The 26517-nt window shown below is 42.2% G+C and overlaps 1 protein-coding gene across 1 annotated transcript; it reads right to left on the bottom strand.

The window, feature by feature from the left end:
- Positions 1-234: 234 nt before the first annotated feature.
- ENTPD3 (ectonucleoside triphosphate diphosphohydrolase 3) lies at positions 235-26197 on the bottom strand. The gene is made up of 11 exons (XM_076331102.1): positions 25716-26197; positions 25131-25180; positions 21690-21810; positions 15321-15438; positions 11606-11756; positions 10675-10834; positions 8339-8569; positions 7607-7879; positions 7399-7509; positions 6775-6912; positions 235-3681 (listed from the first exon to the last, which is right to left on the bottom strand). Exons 3-11 carry the CDS (start codon positions 21807-21809, stop codon positions 3448-3450), a joined length of 1536 nt encoding a protein of 511 aa, XP_076187217.1. The 5' UTR covers position 21810; positions 25131-25180; positions 25716-26197; the 3' UTR covers positions 235-3447.
- Between the last annotated feature and the right edge of the window lie 320 nt (positions 26198-26517).

The raw sequence follows: 26517 nt of genomic DNA, 5'->3' as shown, positions 1-26517 counted from the left end.
GAAAAGCATTTCAGAGATTTCCTATCCCTCTAAGAAGAATAACTTGTCTACCAGGATGAAAATATTGATACTGGGCAAATAAAAAATAAAAAGTACACTTGGCTTTAGCTTTTCACAACTTAATTTTATTAATCTTAAAGAGTTATAATATATAATTAATATATATTATTATATATTATAATATATATAATTAAAGAGTATAAAAAGATAAATGACCTATAGTTTGCACACATTCCCAAATGCTCTTCACTACACTGGCTCTCCCAGAGATCAGTTCTAGATGACAGGACAACGTTACACCCGCTGATCTGGTTCCGACTCACACCCGGGGGAGGATTTAGCTATGGTTACCAAATTACCATCCCCATTGCCTCACCTCCCCTACAGAAGCAACCACTACAGCCGAGGGCAGCCAAGCTGGCTGTGTGTCCGAGCCGTGGTTTTTTACTGTAATGCTGAGCTGCAGCCATGGTGCTGGCTCAGAAGAAGCTGTAAGCTATGGCGCTGCAGCTGCCTGGCTGGAAGTTCAATAGTTCCAGCTTTCCCGGCTGAAACGGGCAGGAGAGAGAAGACTGAGCAGGTGGGTATCCTGGTGATACAGGAGGGAGATTACATAAATAGGGAGAAGAGGGAACTACTGAAAAAGGAAAACAGAAGGTGAGTCATGGAGGCAAGGCATTCTTTGAACAGATACTGGCTCGATCCAAGTACATCTGGAAGTCCGAATGATTTTTGAACAAGTTTACTTGTTCTTTAGCTGCCAACTGTAAGGAAACTAACTTCCAAGCATGCTCCATCTGTGCAAAACCACGTCTGAATGGCCCTGCCATTCACAAGCAAAGCAAAGGTTTTGTAGGGCAAGTAAATATCCCAGAACATAATTTTCAGCATAAATTTAGCAGCTGAAGAAAGCATTTTAATGGTGTCATCCAACTGTCTTTTTTTACCCTTTACTGCAGTTCCAGATCAATCACACAAAATAAGGTTTTATCTCACGCCATCCTCTGTAATGTCCATGCATTCTGAAGTAAATTTTATGTTTTATCAGATGTAACTTGGGTGCCACAGAACACTTCATCATCTTGTAATACCTTCTGCCTTATTTTAAGTACTGCTACTCCGGTAAGACTGACAGGACATAGTAGTATACCAACAGAGAAGGGACAAAGCCCTCACTGCTGATCCTCTTGAAAAATCACTAACTTTTTTCTTTTTTTTTTTCCTTTTTTTCCATTTAAAAAGATATTTAGTTCCTTTCAAATCATTTATCAGCCTGTGAAAAACAAAAGAAAACAAAACTCCAACCCCACCATCAAACCTGAAAGTAAGAAGGTGATACAGAAACAAAAGACACAAATTGAAAATATTCATGGCTAAAAATACTGGCCACTGTTCTCCTATCTCACAACCTAATCAATACGGGGAATAGATTAAGTTGGGACAGAAAACACATTATGTGCCATTGGAATTCATAATCCAATGTTAACTTGACTTTTGAGTGTATGCATCAACAAGTAGATCTCTTACATGTAACAAACCTGTGTGGAAACCACTACTCGTGCGGCCTCACAGGCTTTAGCTTGTTAGCAATAGATGTTGAATATGGTAATCTCCCTTTTAGTTTTTACTTTCTCATGCTGAAAAGCTCCATGCACGAAATGAGTAGCCATTCCTTCAGAGAGAAAAGACACAAGCAAGCAAGGGAAACTACACACAGAGGGAAGCAATCCTGAGAAGATGGAGAGGGAGGAATGTATTAAAGTGACCGGCAGTAGCCATTCATAAGACATTTGGGGAAATACGGAGCTCCATGTAGGTACTGAATCTGGGCGAAAGGAGATGGTAGAAGGGGAGGAGGGAAGTGAAGCAGAGGTGCTCTTTTCTCCTCTTGCAGGTCCTAAAGAGTACAACGATCCCTTCTTTCTGCTAACCCTAAGGCCCTTCAGATGTATTCCCCTTGCAGCTTCACAGATCGTGTTACAGCAATATTAAGAGGAATTAACAGAAACAGTGTACAAAGGGAAGAGATGGCAGATGATGTGGCAGGAGGCTTTTTCAAGGGTTATTTCAGAAGCCAGCTGAAGACCAAAGCTATACAAAAGACAGGCAGGTAAAAGGGGCACTGACCATGAAGAACTCCTCGAGCAGTGGGTAAAATTGTAGTCTTACGATTTAAGGGAATGAGAGGTTTGGTGAAGAATGCCTGGGCTTTCAAGGAAGTCAGCTCTTTGGAGCACGAAGGCAGCAGCACTTCCAGGAAAGCTCTGGAGTTAATGAGTTTGACAGAAGCATCCGCTAGGTAGATCCTAGTGTTGCTGAAGGAACACTGAGGCCAGGACAGTGGAAAGGCTGATCAAGGCACTACAGCCATGATTGCAGCTCCAGCAATGTGTTCCCAAACCCACTACAGAAAGGGTGTTCTGCTGGCCTGCAGACTGGCTCCTATTCCTCTTGACCTTGAATGAAGGGTTTAACATGTTAATGCTTCAGAAGGTCCCAGGTCTGAGACTCTATCCAGACAATTGAAATAATATGCACCTGACAAATCAGTACTGACTGCAACTGTCTGAGATCAACAATATGCGGGGAATACAGGTCACTGTTTCAGTATGAGAACCTACAAAAAGTATTTCTGTGAAAGTTAGAGAAAAGGACACCGAAAACTCTAGTGGCTTCTGGAGGTAACTATGAGACATTTAAATTTAGGTTCAGTTACTAAAGCGTGAAAGCATTTTGTTCCACCTTCAAAGCAAATCTTATGTACCATAGCAGAGGCATGGTACTCCATGAGGTCTCCATGGTACCGAAAGAAAGAGCTCCATTTTAAGACAGGCTTGAAAGTTCTGAGACGTGTTGGCAGTTTATTACACCTTTATGTGGTGGGGATCAATCAGTTTGGAACAGCAGTAAAAACAATTCTATCCCAGCTGTTCCTTTCAGTTCCTGTCATTACCCAGTGCTTGTTCCAGTTTCAGAAATTAGATTATTTGGGGGCTTTTAGTGTCAGCACTGCACACAAGAACAGCTACCATGTTCCCGCCTCCCACAATTCCTACTGACTTGTTTAATTTTATCTTAAACAACCACCACCATGATCAAATCCATCACCACTTGAGTTTACCAGTTAGCGCAGAGTTAATGAACAAAAAGATAATACGTACCTGGCAGGAAAAGGCTATTAATCCTTTATCAAGCAAAGTGACGTATCTGTCCATGTTTTCTCTGCTGCACACTGGACAAACTAGTTTTACAGAAACAATTGCCAAAATATTTCAAAAGCACTCCAATTCACCATATCACAGATTCCTTTGTCTCTCTTCTCTATTTATGCTTTTGGTCTTGAAGTCTTTTTGCCTGTCTTTATTTCACCCTCCATTTTTCAAAAATAAAGTCCTACTTAACTTAATAGCACTATAAAATTCTTGGTTTGTCTTCAGTAAAGTTCATTCATTCTGGAATAAATATGTGTTCAACACGACTGATGTTCTTCCGATTACGTGATACAATACACAAGTAAACAAGGAAGAGAAGACACAACAATGCCGTAGCTGTGAGGAAGACGAGGAGCCCAGCAAACAAAGAAGGTTTCAGAGGTAATTGGATCAGCTTGCCTTCTGCTGGAATCATATTCGTGAGGCTTAACATGTAACCGAGTGACCATGCTATACTGCTGTTACCAACCTGAAATAAAGACAAAAGAGTCCTATTCCCATGGACTTTTCAGTCAAAGAAAAGAGGTTCCAAAAGCTCAACTGCTGATGCTGGCAACTGCCCTTTAAGTTAGCAAGGAGAAAACTTTGGTGGAGTATACAAAGAAGATACAGAACCATTTTAAATTACCCTTTTTTGGTAGTTCCAGAGGATGCTAATAAAATTGGTCACTGGGCTAAAGAAGTGAGACACAGGTATTAGATGCATGGGTACAAGGATGTGTGGTATATATGCAGACAGCCAGTTACAGGATTTTCTGTGCAAGAAACACACTTTAAAAAAAAAAAAACAGTACTACTGTGCTAATTCCTAGAATTAGCCCCTCATCTTAGCCAAATCCTAGGATGTTACTTAGTTCAAGCAAACAAAAAAACCCACAAAAGAGTCCCACCAACATGGACAAAGAGGAAGCCAGGGTAAAGTCCCCAAAGCAGGAACTCTATTCATCGTCTTTTGTTCCATGGTTGGTTTTGTGCCTGCAAATGAACCAGCACTAGGCTCTTCCATTTAAAAAATAAACATAAGTGAAAAATTACTGAGGAATAGGTGAAACAAAAGCAAAGGGGGTACGTTTGTATTTGCTGCATGGTCCTCCTGCTTTGCTCTCTTTCCCCACTTCTAATTTGAGCAACAGAGTTTATCAATTTTCCACTGTCTTTTTCATTAAATCATCATCCTGCCACTTGATAAGCACAGGATCAAAGGGTGAAGACAGAGTGTCCCTTGTCCTCCTCCCACATGCCCAGGCTCCAATAATGGCTTGCCTATTTATATAAAACATATAAGTACACATCACGGCCTCCTACAAGTCAAACCACAACTTTAAAAAAAAAAAAATCCATTGTTAAACAGAGTGAAAAAATATGGGCAGGGAGGGCACTTCAAGAGAAATCGGTGGAACTCATTAAACAAAGGCTAGCCTAGAGGGCCAGCTACGAGATACGTATTTGGTTTACACTCCAGCTTTCTTTTTCAAAGGGCCTGCACCACTTTCAAATCACTCCAGGTAGTTCTAGGGTATACTACACGACAGACAAAGCTGAAGTTGCGTTCTTCTACAACCAACCAGCTCTCCCAAACTCACTTGGCTTTCCATCTTTATTACAGGTCATCCCACTCTGCAACTCATGAATGGCTGCCCGTAAGTAGTTTGCTTAAATTTGGGAAAGTAAATTTAGGAAACCAACCTCTTTGGTTATTCATGTATAAAAAGCATCATGATGAAGTTGAGGGATGAACTTTAATAAATGATTTAATGTCTTCAATGAACAGTTTTAAGCAGTCAGCTACTGGTTGTAGGAGACCACAAGGGCCTATAATATTTGGTCCTTTTTGTAGCTGTGTATATCCTAATACCTTTTGTTCAACTGATAAAAAGAAAGCTACAGCAACAGGAACTGGAATATGACGGGTGAGCAAAGAGGTAAGATGGATCAAGGTGGTTTTTCATTGCTGAGAGAGGGGAAAAACTCTCATCATGAGGTTTAGAACTTTTGCAAATCATCTAGCTCTAGATCTCGCCCAGATCTTAGCATTGGGTTAAGGTTCTTTTCATTGGTTGTGTTCACTAATTAAAAGGAAATATACTCCTAGCATAGGCAAAAAACCCCACCCTCCACTCTTGGAGAAACTGTGCTGTTATCTCTGGGGTAGCTTAGCTGATCAGTTAACATCAGATCTTATTATTTTAGTAGGGGCAGATCTAATTAAGAGAATGTAGTTTTTCCTTTCGGAGTTTCATGATTACCCTTGTGCAAAATCTAGGTAACAAAGGTGTTAATTTCAAATAAGCCTTTTGGGTTTTTATTTTGCTCAGTATTTTTATAGTCTTGGCTAAATACAGAAAAATGTTGCTGTGTTTGGCTGCTCCTATCTGCTGGGGACAATACAAGTTATATTTAAATATCAAGGCAAATCCACCCCCCACCAGGTCCAGATTAAGATCCCAAAGTAAGCTCTATGCTGATTTCCTGGTAGAAGGGCTAAACTCTGGACACTCCTCCAGAGCTGCTAATGGTTGTCCACCAGAGGACAAAATAAGGCAAGAAAATCCTACTTGATTCCTTAGTGCACCAGTAATAGATATGACTGTTCAGAAAACATTGCTTACGATTTCTCACTCACAGCTTGCCAGCATATGCTACATTTAAGAATACTCTATGAAGATCTACAACCTATTCTTTTGTTGGTTTTGAATGCAAGTGCTGAAGCATTTCCAAACTGTACGGAGATTAAGAGACAGTCTGGGACAAGGTTTTAGAATAAGGCTCTGTACAGTAGCAGAGAGGAAAGGATGGAGTCACAGAGCACTGTGGGGAGCACACTTCTTGATGTAACAGCCAAGCTTAGATAGTGGCCATGCCTTCTGATTTGGAAGCAAAGATTTCTTAGCAGTAGCTTCAGAATGGATATATACAAGTTCATTCCAAATACTCTGTTTTTTAGGAGAAAAACTGAGGTCAGGGAAGAGAGAAATGCAGCCGTTACACAAATGTTGAAAGCCACCTCTCTCTGCCAGCTGAACGCCAATACCCCATCAACATACATTCTTATTCCAGAGAACCAGATTACAGCACAGATGGATGTGCCAGCTGAGGATGAAAACTGCTCTAGTTGTTTCATCACCACTCACTGACTATAATCCAGCTCTGTCGGTTCCCCCAAGGCTCTGCCAGCAGACAGAAAACCAGGAGTTCTCCCGTCCAGCTCAGCAGGGTTAGCTCAAACTGACCTTGACCTGCGAGGTGTTTCAGGCAGATCACTGCCTAGAGCAAGCCACTACTTCAACAACCTGGGGCAAGGTTTAAAACACAATTATTTGATCCTTTCTTAAAGCTCTTCAAAAGAATCTAGGCAGCATCTCCAAGTAATGCTGCAACCCCTGGAACCAGGCTGAAATTGCTACTGAGGCTTGAAAAGTGGCTTTGTCTTATGCCAAACATTTGACAATCATTTACAAAGGCTGTTTATGACCGTTACATTTTTGTAGGCTGCTGCATCCTCCGTCTCCTTCTAAACTTCTTTGGATTAAAATAACAGTAAGAGGAAATGATTGTCACTCACCTCCTTTTGAAAACGTATCTGTGGCCAAGTTTCTGCATCGAAGTTGTAACCACGTGCAAGCAAGTAATAAATGAAATTGGCTGAAAAACAGTAGGATCTAGCATATATTTCTTCAAATTTAGGCAGCATAAACTGGAGCTGAAAGCAAAAGGTTTTTTAAAAACATGTAAATTATGAAAAACAAATGCTTTTGGTTTTTATAACTAGAGAATACTTTGGATTCGAATTAGAATTTATTAGCATTTTTCAGAAACACCAAGTAAAGTTGTGGACAACTAGATACGGAGATTTAGAAAAAGAAAGACCCTGACAGTGATATAGTTTATGTGGTAAAAAATGAAAATAAACATAAAACTGCACACAAAAGACTGAGGATTCCTAAATTTTCCATGTCGTGTTTACAGCATGGTTAAAACTGTGAAATGAAATTTCAAAACCTAGTCCAAGTTTTAAGCATGCTAGAAATACTACATGGTTTGAAGAACAGTGGGAAAACAAATGCTGAGGTTGATACAGACCTTCTGAAAAGTTCCAAATACTTGTCCAGTCCAGATTCTTTTTATATCTCCCTTTTACAGATACAAAAAAGAAAAAAAAAAAACCCAAACCAAACAACCCACTTACCTGCGCCCAGCTCTGTGAACAGAAAGACCACATACTTGAATTGAAGTCAGCTAGGGAAAAGTGCCCAGATAAATTCAAAGCATTAATTGTATAGTAGAATCCTGAGAAAGCCTGTAGAAAAGGAGTAAATGACAGGCCTGTTACTTTCAGAACTACAGAAATCAAAAGCAAGCAAGCTCAAAAAGAAATGCTGTGTTTGCAAACCTACCACAAAATTCCCTTTAACTTTTGGCTGATGTATTCCATTAAATGGACAGTCTTCTCTGTCTCTGCAAGCAGTGAAGTTAAACAATAAAGAAACCATCTCCTGGCACAGACCTGGCTCTCCTGTTCCACGGAAGTTCACAAGCTGGTTTGGGTAGTAATTTGCTGGTCTCAGAGACTGCGTACAAAGGCTGCCAGAGAAGTACTTCATCGTTAATGCAGTATTATAATTCTGAGGGTAACATGGATTATCCACATTGGAACTGGTGTTTGATTTCTGTGGGGGAAAAAAAAAACAACAAACTAACAAAAACCCCCAAACAATAAAGGCTACTCAAAGTAAGAAAGACCTAATGTGACATTAACTACGGGAATATTTTTAAACCACATATGCATGTATTTTTGTTCTCTTCTCTGTCATGGCTGATCAGTACAACATTGCTGATCATTGTAATTCATAGAAACTACTTTCTCAAAAAATCATTGGCAAGATCAGCAAAACACTTACAGGACTAGTTGGGCCTTTTTGTCAAATAGTACAAAACTCTCACCAATTTTTAACAAATATGAAGATCTTTGTATGAAACCTAAGTGCGTTTGTCCACAACTAAGTACAACAGAGCTCTTATTGGGGTCTCCAAATTCCACCAAAGGGAAGCGAACACAAGCCTAAGAACCTGTTCAGATAATTACTGAACACTTGCAAGAGCAACACAGTAAAGGGTCTTAAACAGACCTGGAGCAGCAATGCTAAAAGCCTTTTCTCAGCTTCATCTCTCCCATAGCACTGGAAGCTGTGAGTGTAGACATTGTAGTTGTAACCATACAACTTCACTTGCAAGGTGCTATTAAAGTTCTCCTGAGAGTCCTCTGGGATAAATGAAATTTGAGTGGAAGCTCCTCCAAGATCCAGTGCACCCATAGTCTCCTTTCTGTAAGGATGGACCCATGTCCTCCAAAGGTTTCTCTACATGTAAAAATAAAAACAAGGCTAATTAGAAATATCATCTGCTTGTTCTCCCTTCAAGTTTTTCTACTGTTTACTTAACTTTTTGAGATTTCCCCCCCTCTTTGTCCTGCACCCTTTCCAAAAAATCTTAGCTCTGAGGAAACACGCAGATGTTTTTTACATAAGAGGGATGTACTTTCACAGAGTGAAACGATCTTCAAAGCTGGAAAAAGGAATGCAGCGTAGCTTTCAACTCAGAGGACAGCACAATGATCAAAGCACAGGACTAGCCAGATCAATATCTGTACTGGAACGCAGGGAATTGAAGTCCAGATACCCATGAGATCTTGAACAAATCTGGATGGAAATAGTATGAAGATTTGCTTATTTCAAGGTAAGAAGAATTATTAAAGGAATAGAATATTAAGAGAACACACAGAAAAAGGGAGTGAAAATAGAGTGAAAAAACACAGAAAAGTCAAATGAAAGCTCCATCAAAGTCAAAAGAACAAGGACCCCTAATCTGCACATTTTCTTCACTGAAAGTGCAGCAGCAATAAATCTGATCCATTCAGCTGGCATTTTTCCCTATTACCCAAAACATCCACCCAAATTCTGTATTTGATCGACACAGTCACAGCACAGAATATAGCTTTTGTATGATTATCTATCTCAATATTTACTGTAGTATTATTTACTGAGCATGATGATATGAATGTATGCACAAGAAGGGAAAAGAAACCTTATGGGCTAGCAAATATAGTCACAAGAAAATTCTACAGTGAAAGATTCCCATTAACAGCCCCTAGCAGAATTTGACTCTTAGCCCACTGTCACAAGAGTGGTGAAAATTTCTCTCTCCTACTAGTGATATTCCACACGTAGGTCTTCACACAACTCTCTATACTAAACTGGCTTCACAGCGTCTTGCAGTCCCTTCAGCAGTCCTTATGAATCTAGCATATGGAATTCGATATTTGGATTATTAAAATTCATGTGGTAGAAGACTGACATCACCCTGAAGTTCATGACGTCATTTTTGTTGCACGAAATGCACACGATGAGAAAAACTCTTCCAGAACGTGTGATTCCAATACCGATTTTCTTAACTTTGCAAGAGTGAACAACACATTCACCATGAGCTATCACTCAGATCACCATTGACTAATTCCTGCTTATTAATTGCCATGATCTAACAGGACCCATTCAACCAGGACAGCTAACAATACCCAGGGGTTTGGTTGAAATTTCTTTCAACCTAGTGAGGTTGGAAGAAGTGCAGTTAATGCTAAGGGCAGCACAGTGCCGCCATGAACGCAGATGAGCAGTTGCTGATCATCTTGGTACAGCTTTTACTGGGAATGAAATTATACTGAGTATCTATATATAAAAAGGGATCTTCCAACACATTTGACTCCCTCTCTGCTATGAGGCTCCTGCCTGACCCTACTCTGAGTTCAAGGACAGCATAAGTATCTTTATATGGGTATCACTTTTTCTGCATAAGACAGTTGGTACCACAGCCCACTGCTCATAGCCTGAAGCTTTTCAGCAGTATTGGAATGAACTGTATATGAGAGATTTCTGGCTCAGCTGAGGCACATTTGGCCACATCAACTTAACCACCTTCACTGCTTGAAACAGTCTTGTCTGCTTAAGACAAGTGAGCCAATAGTGCCAAACAATTTGGAGACCCCTAAGCTGTGCAGATCCTTCGCCAGTAGAGCTGCAGGGACAGCAACCACCTGAGGAAGTCACAGAAAAGCAGAAGAAAACATCTTTAGTTGGCACCACTGTCAAGACAATCAACACCTGTCACACTTAACATACCAATGCATTTAAGAGCAATGCAACATCTGTTTCTAGATAAGGTATCCGATGTCATTTAGGGATGAGCCCTGTTTTGTGGATCAACAATTTTACCTTTGCCATATCACATTCCTGTAACATCATATTCTTTGATTTATGTTTGCTTAGTTCTATTACTGCCACAAAAAGACCCTGTTATATATTTCAGTGCAAAATGGAAGTTATAGCTATGATGTTTTAACAGGCATGTCCCCTCAAACTTCTAATTTATAAGAAAGAGTGAAAAGAAAAGCATGCAGTTTTTTTCCACACACCTCTAAGAAATTGCCCATTAAATAGTTGGCTGTTATCCATCCATACACCCCTTCCTCTGGCCCAGTTATGATTTGCGCACCCCTAAATTCAAAAGGTTGTGCTCTGAAGTAGTTTTGAACGCTTGCAAGGACTTCATTGGCTGCCGTTTCATTTTGCAACCTAAGCAATTCACAAAACATGAGACACTGAGCATCTGGAAAGGCAATTTAATGTGTATTGTTCACTGACCAGCAATTCAAGAAAACTCCTACAATCACCTAATAAAAAATAGATACTGCTTCCCTAACAGGGAAGCTTATGATAGGGAACAGCCAAGTATCCAGCATTGTTTCAGCAAGCAACTCCCCCACTATGTACAAACTTCACTCTTTATCATACAAGTTCATGGGTGTTTTGTTTTTTGTATATACTTTTCTTTTTAGTGAACTGAGTGCTTATGTGATAGCTGCTGGTTAAAACAGTCCTGGAGCCTTTCTTCCCACTCTGTTTAGCCACAGAACAAACATAAAAAGCCAGTTTGTGCCAGGCTAAAGCTACAGACAGACCCCAAAAGCCACATTACACCACATTCACACTCAGAAAACTCTGCAGTGTCTAGCTTTAATCTGCCTTTGCTGCCCACAGATACACACAAACATTATCTGCTTACATAACACTGAATTTTAAGACAGATACGGAAGAGAAAACTAAACTCTTGCCTTCTCCAGAATAAATCAAGCATTTCTTTTCAATATGGCATTACAGAGGATTTTTGTACAGCCCCGCTACCCCTATCAAAAAAGTTAATTAAATTAAATTGGCTGGGCTCCATTTCCTTTTGAGATGGCCAATTTCCAATGGATAAAAACGTGTCCAGTACATTTTTCACATTCTGTTTTCACAGACTGCTATGCTAGTACACATACAGAGGAGTTCAAATTTCTGCCATACCTCAGTAGTCTCATGCCAGCTGTAGCCCCCAGATAAACAGAAGTGGTTTTATGCAGATGAACTGGTATTCTCTCCTTGACTTTATTCAGACAGTCATCAAAGGGTTTGGCAAGAGCTCCTGGATTACTCTCATAGCTGGATATACCAGGGCCTAAAAGAGAACAAGTAGATAGATTTCATTCTGCTTTGCCAACTACAAATTAGCCCAATTAGCAAGCAGGTGTTAAGAGAAAGAGATTCCCCCCTTCCCTCCTGTAATTGCAAACAAGGATAGGATGCTTGAAAACTACGAGTGCTTAAGGAATAAATGTAGTGACTGTCTCAGCTGTGTGAGACAGAGAAGAACTTGCAAACTGTTCGCCTGTATTTCCGTATGTATACATATACAACTATAGTACCATACCTAGAGTAAGATATACAGTATAACCATATAACACCACAATGACAGCATTGCTATATTCATGAGGAAAATAGGTTTACTCATGGCAGATGCTGTAGAAAATATCATGTCTAATGGATGTAAAATTTCTCTGATCTGCTAAAGCATAGAAAATCCCTCCTTCCACAACCTAAGACAAAGATTTCCTAATCTGGTTTGCCACATCTGTCGTGGACACCATGGCACCTCTACAGCTCACTGCTCTCAACTGAAAATAAAATAAAGAAGCTTCTGCAAGGAATTGCTGATGAAATTTCAAGATGCACACAAACAGCTCTTGAAGTCATAGAGGTCCAAGTCCAGGCTGGTGCACTAACTACTAAGTATTTCATGGTTTTCCAAATTTCCAAAGCCTTCAAACAACAGGAATGAGAGTTACACTGTGCTGCATAAGGCATAACTATTTGAACAATTAACATCAAAGTCTTTCCACCCTCCCTCCCTTGAGGACCAGCAGGACCTCAACTTGTTCAGGCTCAACTTAGGTGTTAATAAAAACATTCCTTACTAAAATTCCCTAGCTGAGGAAGTTGCACAGGGAGAAATCCAGGCATTCCCATGAAGCCATTGCCCCACAGAGAACAACTCTGCCAAAACTCCATCTAGTTCTCCTGTAACAGCCATCTCTCTCACCACCTGATCCCAAGCTAAGCAAAAGGCGGCTCTTACAGAGTTAAAATGAGAAATCATTTATGTTCAGCCACGTTGCATTGATACAAACAGAGGAAAAAACATGTAAGACTTTACAGACTCCACCCACACTCCACTACTCCCTTTCCCACAGTATGAACTTAAACATAAACATTACCATGTCATCATTAGATGTTCACAGCCCTGGTTTGGAATAAGACTTTCTAAAAGTCTGAAGTCTAGCACAGGTAGGCCTGAAGTTGGAAGGAAAGCTGTTACCAGAGGAAAACAGAGCAGCAACTGCTCTTTTACATCCTCAGCAGCTACTGTTGCCTCACACTCCCTTGGTGGCAGCAACCTCCATCTCTCAGTGTTCAGACATAGCAGGCTGGACAACTGCCTGCTTTGCCGCTGCTTAGAGCCTGACCAGGACAGATTAACTGCACTATATAGAAAGGGTTTTGATTTGGGGCTGGCTGCTACACACAGGGGCAGAGGTACCTAATGAAGGCAGAAATGAAATCATAAAACCACCACAGAACTTACAGAGTAGTTGATCATTTGACTTTCAAGTTCAGTAGGTATGTGAAAGTCCGCCTCTCAGTATGCCCAGAACTGTCCCCTGGTTTAAGTGCTTAAGGCTACAGTTAGCCTGTCACTAAAGAAACACTGACAGATGTGTTCACCACTGCCTCCCACAGCTTAGTTGGGGACCTCTCCCCTGAGCCCTCTGTCTCCTCCAGTGCAGAGTCACCCAAGACTGGAGCAGTGAACCCTGGTGATTTTGTATACTGGAGGATGAGGACTACTTTGGTTGACCATGGTTAAGGCCCCTCTGGACCTGAACAGTTCACAGCAATTTGGACTCCTCTGGTTTGCAATCTTTTGTTTTCCCCGGAGGTAAAACAAAATCTAAAGCAATTAAAACAAATTCACAAAGTACTCGTCTGTCATTTTCTGAGGAGAAGAATAATGCAGTTTCTCTGTGCGTTTTTCTCACACCAGAATTCCTAAAGGCAACATTCCTAATGAGTCAAGACATGAGCTAGCAGAGTGCAACCCCCACCTCGGCAGGCTGGCTGCCATTCCCTACAGTCTGTAAGGACACACCAACAGGCACATGACGGTGCATTACTTCTGTGCACGTTACACTTGCTTTCCTTTCCTTGTTTTAAAATTGTTAAGAATGTTCACACATATATTTAACGCTGAAGATAGAAATGTTGGTGCTGTTAAGAAACCATTGCCGCCTTCTCATCTCCTAGTTACTCATGGACATCTATGGCTACGTCTCCAGCATCTATGTCCAGACACAAAGAGGAATGCAGGATTTTGCATGATCATGACTGAGATAGAAAGAAAGGGAAAAACTCTCTTTGAACACCACAGTTATTATCAGAGATCAACAAAATCTGCACTGAGACTTCCTGAGTTGCCCCACCTTCTCCTCTTACCTAACTTGCAAACCCAAACCAGTACACTAAACAAAGCAGTACTGCTGGAGTCGGTATCTTAGAGGATAATCTAAAGCTCATTTAACTCAGAGTAGCAGAATTTACGAAGTTTGACTTCCTGCAGAAATCCCTTATAGACTAGCTACTGTTTAATAATGTGGATTTCTCTCCCCTGCCTGGCCACCTGTCTTCATAAAATGTGTGGAATTTTGGTATCTTTGAAAGCTTAGTCACATGTCACTGAAGTTCACTAAGAGATTCAAAAGCTGTTATGAAGAAATCCACAACAAGCTATTAGAACATATACTTAACCATACCGGAGTGTGAGCAAAAGTCAGTCTAGTCAAGCATCCTCTCTCTGAGAGGAATCAATGCAAAACCTCAGACAAAAGACAAGGCAGGTAGCCAGTGGTACTTGTCGTGGGATGCCTTCTAGCAGTGCACAACTACAGGTCTTCCTGAGCCAAAGGCCAGACCTGCATTATTTGATACAACTATGACATCCTGTCAGAAACAGTTTTGCAATTCAGCTATTTTACTCGGTAATTTTATTAGATGCTTCCTAGTTCTGTAGTATGGAGAAGCTCTTCCTGTTCACCTTCTGCATGCCTTTCATAATTTCCCCTTGGTTGCCTCTTTCCAAGTAATTACAGAACAATTCCAGATGAACTGCATAAGCCTCGTTTCTCTAGGAAACCTGACTCAAACAGCAGAGATTTTGTTTTTAAGCATCACTAAGACTTCTGGAAAATAAAAACTAATTTGTCAAACTCCTATAGCATAGCTGACACCCATTTTTGCCTCCTTCAAAATTAATGGCTAACATCTAACAAGGGCTAGATCCCCATTCTTCTCAAAGACTTTTTATTCCAAGCTATTTTTAAATATATTTTATACTTTCCTTTTAAAATAAATTATTTCAGGGCACAAGGACTAAACATTTACAGGGCCTGATTCTCTGTAGATTGAATTCTGTCTGCACCAAACATGCACTGCAATAGAGTAAATCAAGTTTAGCTACAATTTCCTCTCTCCATTGCAGATTAGAGCACCCTGCTGTATCAGTAAGAGTCTTAACAGTTCTTGCTCCCCAGCACTGAAAAGGGAACACAGCGGAAAAAAACAGTATAAGCTTCCAGACAACCTCTTCTTAGAGGCTAGAAAGAAATAAGGAACTTCCATTTGAGCTCACCTTTCACATTGCACTTGAAGGTTTGGCTTACTACTCCCGTGTCATTTTCCTTTTCTGCTGGCCATTCATAGATGTAGACTGTAGTCCGAGAGGATCCAGCATCAAGGACTATTCCATACTGGGGAAAAAAAAACCCCAACATTAGATCAAGAAACAAACAGTGACAGCTTAAAGGCCCGTATGCAGCTGTACTTCTTTGCACCATCAAACACTTCAGAAAATGTATGCACAGTGTATTTGTAAGAGAGATTAATTCTAGTGTTAGGCACTTTGGCATGAATCCAACAGCCAAGCACAGAATGAATCTGGCTGCAAAACAAAGAACACACTACGTATCTTCAATAATGAATTCAGTGGGGATGGAGAATGCTCATCTCCTTTCAGCATCAGGTTCAAAATCCACACTGACACATAGGTAATACTGTGTTAGGACCTGATTTTGTGGCAAGTTCATTTCCCATTATCCCAGCTACACTCCCTGGACACTGCAGTATTTGATACCTAAGCACAGGCTTTAGATTCAAGGATGCACAAGGGATCCATAAAGCTACGAGCAAAGAGGTAAAGTACATAATACTCCACAGTGAGAATGATGAAACAAGTCTGGTTCTTTTCTAACTGCCCCATAAACCTCTCCCTTTGAGTGGTTTAGGCAGTCCACCTGAGAGTTTGCCACTGAAAACAGGCTGTGCCAGAGTGTTAGACAACAAAGAGGGAAAGAGAATCAATATTCATAGAATCATAGAATCATTAAGGTTGGAAAAGACCTCTAAGATCATCGAGTCCAACCATCAACCCAACACCACCATGCCCACTAAACCATGTCCCTAAGCGCCTCATCTACTCGTCTTTTAAATACCTCCAGGGATGGGGACTCAAACCACTTCCCTGGGCAGCCTGTTCCAATGTTTAACCACTCTTTCAGTAAAGAAATTTTTCCTCATGTCCAATCTAAACCTCCCCTGGTGCAACTTGAGGCCATTTCCTCTCGTCCTATCACTAGTTACTTGGGAGAAGAGACTGACACCCACCTCGCTACAACCTCCTTTCAGGTAGTTGTAGAGAGCAATGAGGTCTCCCCTCAGCCTCCTTTTCTCCAGGCTAAACAACCCCAGTTTCCTCAGCCGGCTCCTCATAAGACTTGTTCTCCAGACCCTTCACCAGCCTTGTTGCCCTTCTCTGGACACGCTCTAACACCTCAACATCCTTCTTGCAGTGAGGGGCCCAAAACTGAACACAGTATTCGAGGTGCGGCCTCACCAGTGCCAAGTACAGGGGGACGATCACTTCCCTACTCCTGCTGGCCACACTATTTCTGATACAGGCCAGGATGCCATTGGCCTTCTTGGCCGCCTGGGCACACTGCCGGCTCATGTTCAGCCGGCTGTTGACCAACACCCCCAGGTCCTCTTCCGACAGGCAGCTTTCCAGCCACTCTTCCCCAAGCCTGCAGCACTGCATGGGGTTGTTGTGGCCGACGTGCAGGACCCGGCACTTGTCCTTGTTGAACCTCATACAGTTGGCCTGGGCCCATCGATCCAGCCTGTCCAGGTCCCTCTGCAGAGCCTTCCTACCCTCGAGCAGATCAACACTCCTGCCCAACTTGGTGTCGTCTGCAAACTTACTGAGCATGCACTCAATCCCCTCATCCAGATCATTGATAAAGATATTGAACAAGATATTACCCCATGTTTATTTATGAAATAAATGAGAACTATTTAAGTGACTTGCCCCAGGTCACTTGGACTCTGTGGGATTAAAGCTTAGGTTTCTCCACCCCACTCTACTGCTCACCAGACCAGTCTTTCCCCCTTTCATATCTTTTATGACAGCAGAAAACTGTAGCAACTGGGAAGGCAAACTGCATGAAGAGAAGAAAACTGCCATTTTGCTTATCCTCTTTATGATCTCTGAAAGTATGTTTAGCTGCTCCCCTCTTCCAAAGTCATCTAATTGGTAGGAATCACACAGTGTAGGGTTCATTTCTCTGTCAACTTTTTTTCTTTTAAAAAAGACAGATGCCCAGGACCCTGACAATACTGAAAAATGAAAGCCTCCATCTGGCTGCAAAGCAGTAAGAGCCCCTGCAGCAGGTCGATAAATTTCATCCCACTGCCTCCCTGGGAAGCCTCAAGTCTGACCAAGAAAGATCACTGCTTCAGGCAGCAAACCATTCAGCTTCCACACCTCATTAGTTCCCAGCTTCCACTCTAATCCTACAAACTCCTGGCCCCCAAAGAACTACCAGCAATACTAATCTAGTCTGTTTCCTAGAGGACTGTTAGATAAAGAAAATTTAATTTACATTTAGCCAGATGATATTTACCCTGATCAACTAAAAGGTGAAGGGCTCCACAGATACTATCAAACCACTATGCCATTAGGTTCCATTCCAGTAACTACTTTAGCAAAGACACTTTGAGTGTATTCCCCCTCCTTGAAAGAGAGATGAGCACTCTGGAGACACATAATACAGTAACGGTCAATCTGCTCAAGGGCTATTAATTAAATCTAGTCTCGGTCAGCTCAAAGTGCCAACCATAAGCTTTTAACTTAGCTACTTTTAGAGTTAACTATCATACCCAAGTAGAGCTGGAAGATAATGGAAGTATTTTTACCAAAGCCAACTGTGGGGCTTTTTGACCTACTTCCATCCTCACCTGCATTTCCCAGCCTCCTTCCTGAAAGTAACAGATTTCCATCCCAAAGAGTAGTGGTACACTTATCTGAACCAATGTGTGACTGACAATTTTATTTTCTTCCTCCTCCTCCTCTTTTTCCTATACAGCCTCCTATTTCCTTTAAAAGAGATGCTCATTTTTGAAGAGGCCTCTTGGGCCTATTTCAGGGTGACTCTTGAAGCTCCTCAGAACTTGTGTGAGTTCACTCTGTGTGAACTGGCCAATGCAGCCTCATGAAGTGGTGATCAGTGAGAAGTGTGCCAGATGTCAGGACTAAGATTGATCTTTAATTAAAAAAACAGAAGTGACAGAGGATGCGGCATTTTAAGAAGGTGAGAGAATTCTACGTGCCTTGTCTCAGCCTGCTGCCTAAGACAAACTGGTTGAATTAAAATTCTCCAGTGATGTTACATTTCTGTCCAAGTTGTAAGTCAGATCACCTTTGGCTGCCCTTTAAGGACAAGCAATGCCTTCCTGCTTTGAAATGCACTGTGTGGGACTGAGAGCACAGGCAAACCCTTATCCTGCCCTAGCAGGTATCAAAGAACAGAAAAACTTTTTCTCCCTCCTTTCCCCCTACTTCAACTTTCCCACTGAGGATTTCCATCATCTCTACTCAAACACCAGTGGAGAGAGAGAAAGGCCTGGTGATTCCCTAACACCCAAGAACTGCACCATTGGGGAAGGGGGGGGGGAGGGGGAGGGGGAGAGGGAGGGGAGGGGAGGGGGAGGGGGAGGGGGAGAGGGAGGGGAGGGGAGGGGGAGAGGGAGGGGAGGGGAGGGGAGGGGAGGGAAAAAAGTGACTTAAAGGAAAACGCTTATTTTTGGGTTTGCTGTTGCCCAATGTACCTCCAACACAGAGGTGACCATGCTGCCTACAGCATGACGTAAATGTACCACTTTGCTTCTTGGGTCTGGCAGAATACTATGACTACTGTACACACTTACCAGAAGCTAAATAAAACGCAAGGTAACGATAAACCAGACTTTGTGTCTCTAAAGGTGCACTCATACATCTTTTTTTTGGCTGCAGCTGGGCTAACTAAAGAGACAACTACCCCCTCCCCTATCAACTGTTTGTCCTTCCCTTGCAAGAGGGTACCCCTTGCTCACACAGCTACCTGTGTGAGTGACAACTACCTACACTGTTTCAGAAGCAATTTCATGCTGTTCACTCAACCAATCTGGTTGTGGCCCAAACAGATAAGGGATATTCATATGAATGGCTTTGCAAGTACATCCTGAAGAGTAGTAATCCCAACAGGGAAGCAAGAACAAGCCCCAGGATTAATCACCTTTTCAGCCTGAATAAAATTCCCATAGGAGGATGTACAAATCCTTAAAGCAGGCACAGTTATGACAGCTCACCTGCCTTCCAATCATTTTGGAAAACTGCCACGAGAAGCTAACAAGCTAAACCAGTTACAGGGAAGATGGAGGCCACAAAGGTGGGATCCATGCCAGAAGCGCACTTCAGTTCAGCTACATAGGTCTGAACTACTTTTAATCAAGTATAACATCCACAAACAAGGCAAAACACTTCCTAAGAGCCAAAAGAGATGTGCAAAATTTAGGTGTAGAAAACTGTAGCACCTGGAGAGGCATATTAAAGAAAGACAATAATGAAGGGAGGTTTTTTTTCTCTTTAGGGCTCACAAAACATCAGTAGACAAACAGAAATTTTTTTGACCGGTACAAAGGCTCATTACATTCAGAGCTAGCATCATTTACAATTCTGGACTCCTTCACAAACTATGTCGCTAAGGATTTCTGTGCTCTCTTCATCACTATTCTGACTTCACAGTGTGTGCCAATGAGTCATGAGTTCTTTCAGTGCCTCAGCCTCATGCACATGGGCAGGTCCTTCCTTTACAAATCACTGGCTGAATCTTCAGATAACCCAACCACCAAGGAACCCAAATATTTTCTTTTAAAACACTTTAAAACATCAATGGCATGGCAGATAATTTATCTCTTGTGCCACAAAGGAATGAACCTGGATGGTCTCAATGTGCATCCTGGGAAAGAGCTATTACGCCACAGATAACACAAACTCTAGTTATCCTTCAGTAGCTGTTTTGGTTTCATGCAGAAGAGCCAGAAGAAGGCGGTGGCCATTTACAACAAGTAAGTCTGTTTTCATCATGTTATTGCCATATTTAATTTTAATCAACCGATAACTTCAGGAAACTGCCATTTCCAGGCTCCATCATACCAACTAAGTACTGGAGGGTTTCACACTGGCATACCAAGGTCCTCCTCTGCTCCTGAAGAATTACTTCTTGCAAGTGTTAATCATTCACTGAGGACTACTCAGAGTCTCAGGAATCAAACATAGGGTCCTCCATATCAACTGTGATTTTCTGCATTGGCAGGCTTACAGCCCAAAAAGAAATCCAAAGCCAAGGCACCTAGCAGAGGAACTGCCAGCCTTCCTCCAGAACCAGCCATGAAGCCGTTGTGATTCAGGAAGCAGACCTCCCCACCTAAACCAGCTCCACATGGTCAAGGTGGGTCCGATGTTTGCTCAAAGAGTAAGGTAGACAATTTTGTCATTCTGAATGTGAAACTGAATTAATGACAAACACAAGTGATGTGTAGGCTGTCTTTTAGATAGTGGCTTCAGCCTACATGTCAGTCCAGTCTTGCCTTGCATGAAAATTGGCAGGATATAAGGCTGCTGCAAGCAGAGATTTGGGGCACAACAAGGAGTAAACTTGAGGCACTGTGTCCCCATGCAAGATCCAAGCACACACACCCTGCCACACCACACAAACACATAAAACTGGTATCAGAATACAGTTTTATCCCATTGTCTGGCTCATACACCACCAAATGATTCAGACAAAGCCAAAGGTGTTTACAATCCCATGAAGTGTAATGAGACATTAGCCTATCGCTATCAGTATGTAAACTATCCACTTAAATACATACGCAGAGGGAAAGGTAGAAAGGACTTCAAAGAAGGATCTGACAAGGTTCATATGCTTGTAGCTATCGTGGGAAAAAACAGAGAACTCAAAATGCCAGACTGCACAGCTTCTCTAGAAGGCTAATTTCTACAGCTTTCTCCTCAGTTATGTACATCTCTCATTGAGGAATCTGCACACAAACTCCAGCAGCACAAGGCAAAGCCTGAATTCCAGAGTATTTCAGTTTATCTTTTCTAGTATGCTCTGCCCCTCCTCATGAAGCTACTTTGCTTCTGTTAATATCCAGCAAGTCCCAACATGTGGTAAATCATAAAGTGCACACTTACAGCCCAAATGCTTTTCATATACTGGAGCAGTTTGCAAAGATTTTAGCATTAACTTCCTAGCTGTGCTTGGGGGCAGAATTTAAACTCCAGGTATTTCCCACTTCAAAATTATTTTAAAATTACTTCCAATCTCTGCAAAAATAAAAAAGCAGTGGCATGGTCTCCTCGTCTGGCCTTTCAGTCTTGGAGAAGACATTGTGTGGTAGGCATCACAGACAGGGAATCAAGGAATGCTTTTCCTGCTTTGCCACTGACTTGACCAATTCTCTTTTCCTCTCAGCTTGTTTTCCCATGACGAAGATGTGATTAAATATTAATTTATGGCTGTAAGCTCATTTGAATTACCCCATAAAAATTAGTTTAGAAAGGAACATTATTAAATATCAGTTCAAAACACTGTTCTCCTTCCTTAGGTATTCTAAGACTTACCTTAAGCCCTGGGGAGAGGACCTGTTGCTGATTTATCTGTATCACTGCAATAGCAATGACAAGAACTATGCTTAGAAGAAGGAACACTTGGGCAACAACACTTGGGGTCCTGGTGAGCATCCTGAAACAACAAAAAGGGAAACACTTCAGGAATGTGAAAGGATTCAGTGATTCTGTCTTAAGGCCTGAAGCCCTGAATCAGTTGAGACTCCTCATAAAATCTCATTTCATCAACTAGATTACGCTACATGAAAATTCTGTGTTCTCCTCAAGAACAGCCTGGTGCTTTGCTACCACTAACTTTTTATTATCTAGAAGGGGCGTGTCTATATTGTCATGCTAATGATGCCAGATTTCACCCTCAGGTGCCAGTCTGCTCATTTCCCACAGTGCCTACATGTAGATGCATGCTCACCATCTCCCGTTGCCTCAGGAAATGACAGCAATGGGCAGGCTGGGGCTAGTGCACACTCAACAATCCTATGTAAACCTACAACACAGACATAACCACAGCCATGTAGACACAATGCTGGAGGCTGCTGTGTACAGTGGGATGTTTCTGCCGGAGATGCAAGGTCAGTGTCTATAACAGATACAGGCTGCTTCAGCAAGAAACAAAGGAGGTTTTAAGAACATTAAAGTAGGTATCTTTCTTCTAACTGCTGATGTGTTCATGAAGTATGTTTGCGTGCATATGCATACTACACATAAAATAAAAAATATACAGTTTAACTCACAGATCTTGCGATGAAAAGTTACTAAATCTAAGTAAATCTAACATGTAGTTATGTTAGACAAACCCAAAGGTTACATGAAACATGCATACTGACGATAAGGCTGTTCATACATTCATATCCTCTAGAAAGGTTTTCTAGAAGTCAAATGTGGTTTAGATTTCCTGTAATTTCTGTTCATCCTTTATTTTTGCATGTCCCTGTCCAGACAGCTCTTCACCCCAAAACGCCTTTCAGTACCTCCGAGTACTGACAATCCTCATATCAAAAATTCTTATGCTCCACAGGGGTTGAGGAGGAAAGAAGTGGCTGGTGGGAGATGGCAAGCTTAGAAGTGTCAGAGGAACACAAAAAGGAGAACTTTCCTGCCTTTCTCATTTTCAGAAACCAGCTATTTTGGCATAGAAATATCAAGTTAGCCTGGCGTGATCTATCCTGACTCCCATCTCCTAATTCTTCCATACTGACGGTGGAGCGTACCAGTGGCTGTTCAGGGCTGCCTTGCTGTTTCAGCAATTGCCAATGCCAATTTGGGCTGAGGACAGGAGCTAAAAGGTGGTCCTCAGTCCACGGCCACAGCACACTGGGTCAGCCCCGTTGTACCTGCAACACATGGTCTTCTCCTTAGCTCCAACCAGACCCAGAGGGCTGAGGGGAAGGCAAAACAAATGCTTCTTCACACTGTTTCCATATTCTAAACCCCATGGGTTCTTCGGCCTGTGTACCCATGGTCTAACATCTATATTCACATTCAAAAGAGAAGCAAGTTATTTGTTTTGTTCTGGGACTAGCTTCACTCTGAGCTTTGCCCACTGCTGCTGCTTTCCTTCTTTGTCTTCTGATTTCTATTGTGAAATCTAACTCATATTGGCTTTTGGAAACTCTTCATTTCATCCAGACACATCTCAATTCCAGAACATCATTTTTTACACTCATTAACCCCCTTTCCTAAATCCATATGGGCTCCTTGTTTACTGCCAATCTACTCTTCCAATACTTTCTTTTCTTGGTTTGGTAATAGCTTTATTATCTTAATCATCAGCCAGTTTTAAGAGAAAATTACCAGTCACATTGATGATTTATTTACTGCTGTCTATTGCTTTACTGTCCTGAAGCATTCAAACATCATGTACACGATGCATAAATGATAGAATGAAATCTTATTTTTACTATTAGAAAATATGTTAACACCCAAGATGAATTCTTACTGTAACCTGCGGATGATGTCAGAGCATACTAATTAGAAGCATTTATACAAATCAATTCATTTTTTAAAAGAGACAGCAGATTTTAACTATACATTTATGAATAACCATCTGGAAAAAATACTTGTCTTTAGGGGGAGAAAAAATCTTTTTCTTTAGCTTTCAACTGTACATGGAGTCATCTATAATTTTAAAGTGACTGAAAGAGAACTATCTGCTTGCAACCTAATATATACCAGTCACTCCTGGATCAAAGCACTGATGTTCAGCGCTGGAAAAAATAAGTCATTATCAAAGAAAAAAAACACTCAGGGCAAATGACTCTTTGAAAAACTAAAGCATTACTAAAAAGCAAAGCAATAACCACTATTATACTATTAACACTTAAGAACACCCATGATGACTGCTGAAATATTTTCTGCTGCATCTGTTTGTAAAGGGGAAATTGAAATCTTCGTTTGTTGAATTTCTCATGTGCTTCCCTGGTACTGGGATTTGTTTTCATCGGAGATGATTTCTCTTTTCAAAAATCTTTTCTGACAGGGAGCATATTAGGTAAGGGAACATCTCTTAAGACATTCCTCATACAATCTTGTCCTATTGGCAATCAGGACAATTTCATCAGAGAATAATCTGTAAATCCTGATTTAAGCAACAGCCTCTGTGTCAGAAGGACACTTTACACTCCATGCCTGCGTGAAGTCGTCACACAGTTGACATCTTCGCTATCTGAATTGTGCAAGACGCTGCAAGATTTCACATAACTGGATCAGAAGCACGGGGCTGTATTTACTTTTAGCTACACTCATCTAAGTCACACACATACCAGGTAATACAGTCATACTTGTCCGTTCACTGAAATCCACAGAGATACCAAAGAGTTCATTCATTCCACAGTTTAAACAGAGTTGTAACGTAAGTAACTCTAGCTAACATTGCGCACTTGTTGGCAAAAAGCCAAATAAAAGAAGATTTTAATGAAGTATCTAAAAGCAGTTGCATTCCATTTTTAAAACAACATTGACCTGAAGCAAGAAACAGCATAAATACTGTTACAATACTGTAGTATTGTTAGTTACATTTAGTTACAGTTACAATACTGTACACCCAATTAAGTACACTGGGCCATACAGGAGTATATTGGAAGGATCATTTTCTACACCTTACTTCAAGCAAAAAGAATACCTGCCTGCAAAGGAAAATGGACTAAACTCCTTCATGCCACCAACATTTTAACTAGGTTAAATACACGTATATGAATGACAGTGCGCCTCATGGCACAGCACCAGCACATCTGGCTCCAGATCAGAAAGTTGTGCGTTCAAGTCACACTGGGGTCGGGGTGGGGGGGCCAACGGGGGCCCAAGGCTGTTCCCACTTTAATGGTTGGACTTGATTATCTTAAAAGGTCTTTTCCAACCTAAACGATTCTATGATTATATGTTGAAATTCCTTTTCCCAAGTTACTTGTAACATCAAACCCACTTATTTTAGGTACTAACCTGTTTGTTCATAGGGGAATGGGCAAGCACCATAAGTATCTTTCTTCACACTATAACCAGAGAGATACAAACACATTAGCATTTATTTTAGAAGTGGTCTACAGGTGAATGCTTTTCAAGTGCTGAAAAAAGAAACCAAAACACCAAAAACCCAACACCCACAGCATTTTAAAACCCGCAATGAAAACCTGTGAGGAGGTTTCACAGGCCTTCCTTCAGAGGAGAAATTAAGTAAAAGCAAGCACATGGACCCAAAATTAGCGGCTGAAGCTCAGAGTTTTCCCTCAGCTCGCCGTCGTCCCAGGTGAGAAAGCTTCACACAACGATTGTGATTTGCGAGGAAGCACAAAGTTTTCCCCCCAAAAAACCGCGGAGAGACAGAGAGACGCTCTCCCCCCCCCCTCCCGCCCCACCAACGGGCGCGGGGGCACGCGCCCAGCCCCTCGCCTCAGCGGGGCGGCCGTTGGGCGGGAAACCGCCCCTCAGCCCGGCTGCCGCCCCGGCTGTCCCCGATCCGGGGAACCCCCGGCCCTCCGCCGGCCTTTCTCCCGCACCCTGCCAGCTCCGCGCCGCATCCCAACCTACCTCCGTAAGCCGCGGCTTTCCCGCTCCGTCCCGGGCTGAGGAGAAAAGGGAGAGGGTGCACCCTCGGAGCGGGGAGGTGGCGGTTGCGAGCGCCTCTCGCCCCGGAGGGGGTTTGTGGAGAGTCACTCGGTGGTTGCTCGCCCTCTGCTCCCGTATTTCCAAATAGATTAAAAAAAAAAAAACCAAAACAAACCAACTTGCAGGTAAAAAATCCGGATGAATTTATTCAAGTGGAGGAAGGAGATCTGCGGCGAGTCGACGCATCTGAAGTGTTACCGCACCCAGAGATGTGGAGGGGAGCCCGGGGGGTGCGGGGTGAGGCTGTGCCTAGCGAGGGGTGCCGCCGGGGGAGGAGGGCGCGGGAAGGGGGGCCCCGGGGTGCCGTCCCTTCTTGTCAGCCCGGCTCATGCACTGCCGCTGTTGGACAGGCTCCAGCGGGGGGGCAGGTCGTGCTGGGAGCAACCATCCGCCTGCAAAAACTCCCGCAACACGGCCGCGTCTCCCTCTTTTCCCCTTCCACCAGCTGCTCTCCTCTTTCCGGAAACGCAGATCTGGCTTTGCCTGCAGCTGATACAGCAGGATGTTGCTGGCTGTCCCTAAATCATATTCCTCAGTTCCCTCCCAAAGCAAAGACAGAAAGAGGGTTTTGTCTAGAGATGACACTGTGGGTGAAAGAATGGTATATCCCTGCTTCTTCTAAAAGGAAGAAGTACTTTCTCAGGGGGGCTTTTCCCAGCCCTCAGAAATTAGTAGCCCTCCAGTCTCAGGGCTACCTTTCCATTCAAATTCAAGCGTACTGGCA

This window comes from Aptenodytes patagonicus, chromosome 2, assembly GCF_965638725.1.
Source record: "Aptenodytes patagonicus chromosome 2, bAptPat1.pri.cur, whole genome shotgun sequence".
NCBI classification, from domain to species: domain Eukaryota; kingdom Metazoa; phylum Chordata; class Aves; order Sphenisciformes; family Spheniscidae; genus Aptenodytes; species Aptenodytes patagonicus.
This window is presented reverse-complemented; position numbering and strand designations above follow the sequence as displayed.